General features: G+C 37.1%; 1 protein-coding gene across 4 annotated transcripts in view; it reads right to left on the bottom strand.

The window, feature by feature from the left end:
* Positions 1–8,438, bottom strand: part of LOC106880497 (uncharacterized) — a 20,768-nt gene that overhangs the window by 7,344 nt on the left and 4,986 nt on the right. For 3 of the 4 annotated variants that reach the window (XM_014930476.2, XM_052972453.1, XM_052972454.1), the window contains exons 2-5: positions 5,973–6,135; positions 3,335–3,543; positions 2,705–2,845; positions 1,810–1,903 (exon numbers count right to left, since the gene is read on the bottom strand). In XM_014930476.2, the coding sequence (XP_014785962.1) occupies positions 1,810–1,903; positions 2,705–2,845; positions 3,335–3,543; positions 5,973–5,985 (457 nt within the window). In that variant the 5' untranslated portion in view covers positions 5,986–6,135. The remainder of the gene's footprint in view (positions 1–1,809; positions 1,904–2,704; positions 2,846–3,334; positions 3,544–5,972; positions 6,136–8,438) is intronic. The other variant, XM_052972455.1, reaches the window with a different exon arrangement.

Genomic DNA, 8,438 nt, shown 5'->3' with positions numbered 1-8,438 from the left:
ATCTTATCTGCATCTTGGGTATTTCGTCGTAGTACGTCAGCGAGATAATTTAGAATGGGTTTCTCATTTATATATAGCCAGAACCTGAAGACCTTAAAGGAAAAACTACGAAGGGGGAGAGAGAGGATGGAGGGGTAGACAGAGGCATGGCGGGAGAAAAGATCATCATCATCATCATCATATATATATATAAAGAGAGAGAGAGAGAGAGAGAGAGAGAGGGGGGACCAGTCAAGCAGCACATCACGCTGTAATTCTTGGGCTGAGAAATCAACACTTAAAAGCCATAATTTTAAGGAGCGATAAGAATTTTTGAATAAAGGAAAATGGGTAGTGGTGGTGGGTATATGATTGTGTACATAAACAGAAGAGGAGAGATAGAGAAGGAGATTAGAACAAAAGGAACATTAAAATATCTGTATTAAGAGAGTCAGTGTTGAATCAGTAACACCAAACAAATGGTCCCTGTGGAATATTCATTTTAACAGGAGCAAGTCTGCATAGTTTATAGGTGGTTTCGGTCAATTAACCTGTCTTGATGATTGGTACTTATTTTATTGACCTTGGAAGAATAAGTACTGAGGAAATAAAGGAATGCTTAGAGACCCAGGCTGTATCCCGGTCATGACTCCTGGGTGACCTTCTCCCGACACCTTTTAGCCACTGAGAAATCCTAAATTCCACTCTTAGGCTATTAGCGTGGTTCTGGGTGTATATATATACATATATATATATATATGACACCTGTGTTTGTTCCTCTATCACACTTCAGCTTTTCAACACCTGCCATAAAGCCCTCCCACTCTCTCAAATACTCCACTCCTCTATAGTCATGGATTTTTTCCCACTGTTCCTTTTCTGTTTTACAAGTTACTAGTCACTCACTAGTGCCAGTGACAGGGAAAAAAGCACAGTACCCACTGTAAAATGGTTGGCATGAAAAAGGGCACCTTCGCCCATTACAATTATTTCTGTAGTCTTAAGGATCTGGAACTCAAAGAAGAAGCTTACAAGCGGAGTGCAATTCAATAATTGTTTATTTTAGTTTTTGTTCATGTGGCTTGCTCCTAGTGACCATCTTTATGGCAGTGCGTGGTTCGTTATAGCTCCGTTCACATGAGGTACATTACATCTGGAGATAACAGGTGAAGTTAGAGCAGGATAAGAATCCACTGTGAGCTGCCAACTTGCAGTGTTTCTCAGTGTAAGCGAGAAGGAAGAAAAAGGGTGCTTAAATAGTCATTGCCAACGAGAGTCTCACACATGACAAGGTTGCAGGCAAGATCTCGCTCCTTTCTTGGATGGCACTGGCTTCTTGTGCCTTGCTACACACACACACACACACACACACATATATATATATATAAAAACAGTATTGTAGTTTCTTTGAAGCCATTGGCATAAAGAAGTAAAATAGCAAAATATTAAAAAACAAAGAGCTTTTTACAATGTAAAAAGGAAGAAGTATAACAACCTTTATGTATTTCAGGTACAATGGGCCTTCATCAGAAATAAACAATGGAGAAAATATATACAATACTGGCCTGTACTTCCACCTATAACACCAAGATTTGTCTTTTTTGGTCTCAGGAGAGTAGGGAAATGAAATCCATATGCTTTCATTCAATAATGTTTGTTATATTCATAAAATGAAGGACTCACAATCAGGCATCTCTAACATGGCTTGCTGCAAACTTATATTCTAAATTATTCCACACAATTAATCTGCACAATGTTAAATATTCCTAATACTACAACTACATAGACAAATGAAGTGATGATATATAAAGCTAAAACAAAGCTATATACTTTTTTTTCCTGCATCAGAGGATATGTTGACAATATGACCAGATTTTTTCTTTATCATCCCATCAAGGACAACACCAATACAGTTAGTCACACCCTGAAGAAACAAAAATGAAATGGTGTCCATTTTACCAGTTTTATATTTTTCAAAAATTCAATACAATTTATTAAAAGCATTATTGTTAAAAATAAAGATATTGCTGATTTTTTTCTTGTTTATTTCTAATTCTTGTTTCAGTTAACATCACTTGATGTTTTGTAATTTCATGTCTATACACAGGTATATATTGTATGTATCTATATACAGGTGTATATCATGTGTCTGTATATACATATAATGTATGCATATGCCTATATACATGTGTATACTGTATATGTCTGTATATGCAGTAATAACACAAGCAGATGCTTTTTTTTTAGATATTGGTGCACCTACTGATTGCTTCAAATATCGATATTGGAACCACATTGCATTGTTTACAAACATAATAAGAGACACCGCCCATCATTGCTAAAAATGCATATTCATACAATACATTATCAAGATTTTGCAATCTGTTCTGACAAAGTGCTATGCATTTTAATGTGTACAGATAAACTTGTGAATAGGTATCCCAAAAGAGTTATTAGATGCAGCCATGGGCTAAAATGCTCATTTTCATAGTTTTGTTAATGCAATCAATGCTTGAAACTCTATTGATTCAATGTTTTAATTTTTCTTTAGCATATTATTTGTATTTATCTCAGGATGTCTGCATATTACAGATATGTATACATACAGTGTAGTTATATGACTGCAGGTCTGTATTGTATGTATCTGTGTGCAGGTGTGTATAGTTTTATGTCTACATGTGTATACTGTATGTTTCTTTGTACAGGTACATATTAAATGATTTACCTTGCAATTAGTATCTATTGTTCTGTCCCATTCGTCTTCTTTAAGGTTTTTCATCAAAGTGTAATATCCAATACCAGCACAATTGACCAAAATACCAACTGGTCCAAGAGAACATTCTGTACGTCGAACAAGCTCTTTCACCTGCAAGAAAAAAAAAAAAGAATAAATAAATACATTGACAACAGTTGTTTTTTTTTTCCATTATTGATTGTTGGTATTGTTATTGTAGCTTTTCTTGTTTTCATTATCTTGCTTCTTGGTGGAAATTATTTTAATGTAACACACTTTAAATTTGTTGTCAAAATTGTGATGATATTTGGTCAATAATTGATGAGGAGCTTGAGCTTGTCTGTGTCCATTCTGTGTGTGTTTTCTGTTTTCCTGTACTTTCATGTTTATTCCATCTGTAAAGTTCCTTAGGCAAAGTCTTCTATTATAGACCTGAGTTGACCAATGCCTTGTAAATGAATTTGGTAGATGGAAACTATCTGGAAGCCTGTCATGTATATATGTATATGTGTGTATATCTTCATGCTTGTGTTTGTTTCCCCACAACTTGACAGCTTGTGTTAGTTTGCTTATGTCCCTTTGATACGCTGAAGAAGCCAGGGTAAAGAGTAACTTTCATACCTGCTGTTTGTCAGTAACATCAGTCTTAATGGCAATGACTTGGCCTTGAGCATTTTCTGAGAACTTCTTGCATAATTCCTGCAGCTTATCTTCCCTGTGAGCAGCCATAGCAACATTTGCACCTGCTTTAACAAAGGCTTCTGCAATTGCACAGCCAATTCCACTTGATGTGCCTGTTACAATGACAACTTTGCCATGTATGTTAGTATCTGTAATATCAAATGAAGAAAGTGTATATTTAACGCAGGTTCCCCATCGTCATTGCAGTAGTGGGGAAAGTGGGATCAATTGCTCAACCCCATAGTATTCATCAGTGGATTATTCTTTTATGTTTTTTACTTCAGCCATTAGACTGGCCATGCTGGTGGCACGTAAAAGCACCCACTACATTCTTGGAGTGGTTGGTGTGAGGAAGGGCATCCAGCTGTAGAAACTCTGCCAGATCAGATTGGAGCCTGGTGCAGCCATCTGGCTCGCCAGTCCTCAGTCAAACCGTCCAATCCATGCCAGCATGGAAGCAGACGTTAAACAATGATGATGATGATGATGATGATATATATATATATATATATATATATATATATATATATATAATCAATCCAAACATGAACAAGCAAGAAAAAACACGAAAAAACAACGCGAGTACGTGGAATAAGAACAGTGTTATTGGACGCTCAGGAAAGGAAAAAAAAGAAAGAGGATTTCACGTTTTGAGTGGAGCTCTTCATCAGAAATGTAGGAAAGGGCCAAAGAAGGGAAGACGGAGAAAGAAAATCGCCAATGATGCACACACAGTCAGTTTATGTCTACCAAATCAACTCATAAGGCTTAGGTTGGCCCAAAGCCATAGTAGAAGACACTTGCCCAAGGTACCAAGCAGTGGGACTGAACCCGGAACCATGTAGCTGAGAAGCAAGCTTCTTACCACACAGCCACAACCAGAATTATTTCAAAGGGTTAGAGTAATTCATGCAGTTATGTTATAAAACAGAGTCAGTATTGTGACCAGAAACATCCATCAATGGGCTATTATTTCTATTTATTTGCTGGGGCTCAATAAATCAGGAATTGCGATGTTTGTGCATATGCGTGTTGGCCAGAAAACTGATAAACTGGTTCGTTCGAACAAAATGCTTTGTGGTATTTATTCTACCCAAGTTGCACAGACATCCACTGGTCATTCTCATCACCAGAAATGTAAGGAATCAGTGAATTGTCCCTTAGAAACCTAATACCAATAATAATATTGTTCAGAATATATGCATGATATTAAAATATAAATTCCCCAAAGCTTTAGAAAAGCAGGTGAAATAATTATAATTGATCAGGAATTGAACCCAGATTACAGGTACAACAGCAGTAATCAGCACACTACTTATTAACTAACACAATGCAGGTGAAGTTATGTTAAGTCAGTGACCTAGTAGTAGTAACTAGTAAGACCCTAAGATATTAATGTTGCAGTTCCTTGAACTCATAGGGTTGGTTACTCAGTCATGGCATATAAGTGACTGAGATCCCAATTTTTCCTCTGAAAGGGACACCGTTCCATTGAAGGGGTACTAGTCCATAACATTTACAGCTGAGTGGACTGGAGCTATATGAAGTGTTTTGCTCAAGAACACAATGCACTACCCAGTCCAGAAACTGAAACCATAAGCTTGCAGTTGTGAGTGGAACACCCTCAGCCCTAGATCATGCACTTTCACTGTCAGAGTTAGTAGCATGTTTTAAAAGTGAATAACAAAATCCCAGACAAATGACATTGTTTCAGGTAATGGCATATATCTGACATTGTCTCAGGTAGATACAGTTGGTTTCCTTGGACATTTCCTAAGCCAGGATGGGTGTTATGTTTGTAGTGGTGCGAAATTATAGCCGCCTTTGAGGAAGTACTATCTGCACATGCGCAAGGGACTTGCCTTTCCGGAAGCCCCTTGAGTGCGCATGCGTAGTAAAACTAGTACTTAAAGAGTTGGTTTCACTTTGTAAGTTTCTTCAGCATGACACCTTCGACGTGATAACACCTCGCTCCTCAACGAAGCACTCTTCACCACGATGCTATCGATATGATAACTATTTGCTCCTCTGGCATGCATCAAAGAAGCTCTTAACCTTCCAATACCAATCACAACTTAATCAGCGGCTGCTAAGCTGAAACGGTCAAAGTTGTTTCAAATGCAAGAAAGGTAGCAGCCACAGTTTTTAGGGATGCAAAGAGCATTATGTTTATTGACTATCTTCAAAAGCAGTATTGCAGTGATGATGTCACAACTGCTGTTCATGACTTCTTTGAGTAACAGGATAAAAGCTTCTTCACCAATTGGATACAGGCACTGCGTTACCAATGGAAGAAGTGTGTGGACAAGAAGGGGACCTATGTTGAAAAATTAATCTCATTTTGTCACATTTGATAAAAAGTGTCTTGGTCAACCAATGAACTCTTCAGTTGATCCTTGAACATGCAACTTATCTCTACCATTCACTTTATAAAGTAAAAGGTAAAGTTAATTGAAGCCAGATTTCAACTCAGAGAAAAGAAATTAAATATTGCTGCTGCCACTCAGGATTACAATGAAGAATATATTTGTAGTTTAAATAGATTTAAAAAAAAAGAAAAAGATTTTAATGAACTTACTGACAGCACTCATTCTTGATAATTTCTGTGGTGATAAAGTTTGTCAAAATATAGTTTCAAAAGAGTTGAATCAATATCAGGATATGTCAGGCCTAATTTCTCCAGAATTTCAAGCAGATTACAATTTCTGAATGTACTTAGAGCAGAAAAAAATTGAATATTTCTGTGAAGGCAGAAAAATAATAGACAGATTATTTGTAATTAACAATGTTTTTTTAAAATTAAATATGACAAACCAACAAAACAAGGATAATGATATTAGACATTATAAGAACCAATTTGCAACAGATTCACAGACAGAACTCAAACCATGCTTGCCAGGAAAGCATCTTACCAAATACAGAGTGCCATTTTGCTGATTACATAGAACTTAAATGAAGTTTCATTTTCCTTAGTGGTCGTCAGTTGATCTTTTCTATCTCAAATGTTAAATTATAATTATACCAAACTTTCACTTTGAAAAATAAATTAGTTAACACTAGAGAAAAAAGAAGTTTTAATGTATCTCAGACTAATTTAAATCAAACATGGCATATGATTGTCTGTAGAAATAAAAAATATGCAAATATACTAATCCCTGTATTCATCGTAATTGTCTTACACACATATGTATGTATGTATGTATATATATGTCAGGTCACTTTCGAGTGCTACTGATAACATGTAACCCAGTACAACCTGTTGCATGGTCGGGCCGTCGGCGACTAAACTGGCAATCCCACCAAGTTTCCTTGGTGAGGAGGGTGTTTATTGGACACCCTGTGGGATGAAAAACAAAACCCGTCAAAAGGCGGTGGAACTCTTGCGAGTCAACGGCCATCCAATATGTGTGTAGTTATGTATTTACTCTATATCCCCACTTTTTTTCTTACTAATTTTAGATATTGTAAATTTTTACAGTTTGCTCATTATATATATGAATAAAAAAAAAAGAAAAAAGGAGAAAAAAATATTTTATGTATATTTTTATAGTTTGCTCATATTTTATGTAAATTTTTATAGTTTCCTCATTATATAGATATTTTTCATGTATTCCATATCGCCATATTTTATGTATATATTGTATATCAACTTTTTTTTTCCAGCTTAAGGCTGTTTTTTATTTTTTTTTAATCCAGCTTAATGCTGTTTTTTTTTGCGCGGGGACATAGAAATAATCGGACTGAATACCCGATCGTGCAGTTAAACCATTGGGAGTGAAGGACCCCTAGCCCTTGTTAGGGCATCCTTCTAGAAGGCAACTCAGGCAACTGGGATAACTCCGACATAAAACCTGCAGCTCAGTGGTTACTGATGCTGTTGAATTGTTCTTCTTTACGGGTTATGGCTACTGTTGCTTAGTGAGTGGGATTGACTCAGTGCACAGCCTTTCCTCACTTTAAAAAAAAAATCCTCTTGCACAGGCACTGCACAATAACAACATGGATTGATTAATTAATCAATTAACTAATTGATGAGTGATTGCTGATAGTGCTGTGAGTCTCAACCGAATGGCTGGCTGTAGCCTTAAAAAGCAAACAATCAATGATGTATCAAAACAGTAAAAAAATAAATGGCAGTAAGGACTCTGGAACCACATCAGATGAAAGGGACTGGCCCAGCAGGGTATCCAGAGCATCACAGTCTGAACCCGGCCGTCATCATGCTACTGTGATAGAACCAAATAAAATACTGAATATTAGCTGTTGGAATGTATGGACACTGCTTGACCGCAAGTCCTCAGAATGTCCTGAACGCAGGACTGCTCTTCTTGCGAAGGAGCTTCGACGCTATGATCTTGATATCGTTGCTTTGTCTGAGACGAGACTGGCTGGAGATGGTCATCTTACAGAATCTTGTGGAAGATATACATTCTTTTGGAAAGAGAGAGATGAAGAGCTTAGAGGAGAGGCTGGAGTGGCATTTGCTATTAAGACTACTCTTGTGGACATGTTGGAAGAATTCTCAGTTGGGATTGATGAGCGTCTTATGTCCATGAGAATTCCTTTGGTTAATGGAAATTATGTGACCTTGGTGAGTGTGTATGCTCCAACTATGTGCTCTACTAATGATGAAAACGTTTCTTTCTACCATGCTTTGAAGGGCATTATAAGAAACATCCCTAGGGCAGACAAAGTCATCGTACTGGGTGACTTTAATGCTAGAATGGGTAGGGATTTTAACACATGGACAGTAATTGGAAAGCATGGGGTGGGAAAGTGTAATAGTAATGGTATGCTTCTGCTGCAGATGTGCGAGGAGCTGCGTCTGTGTGTTACCAATACCATGTTTCAGCAAAAGAATAAGTTTAAGACCACATGGATGCACCCTGCATCTAAAGAATGGCATATTCTGGATTACATCCTTGTTAGGATCTGTGTTCGTGTTCTTCGTGGAGCTGAGCGTTGGACCGACCACCGCCTGGTATGTGCAAAAGTCAAATTAATCACAAAACGTAAAATCCGGGCTGCAGGTATTACCCTGCCT

This window comes from Octopus bimaculoides, chromosome 13 (assembly GCF_001194135.2).
Source record: "Octopus bimaculoides isolate UCB-OBI-ISO-001 chromosome 13, ASM119413v2, whole genome shotgun sequence".
Taxonomy (NCBI): Eukaryota; Metazoa; Mollusca; class Cephalopoda; order Octopoda; family Octopodidae; genus Octopus; species Octopus bimaculoides.
This window is presented reverse-complemented; position numbering and strand designations above follow the sequence as displayed.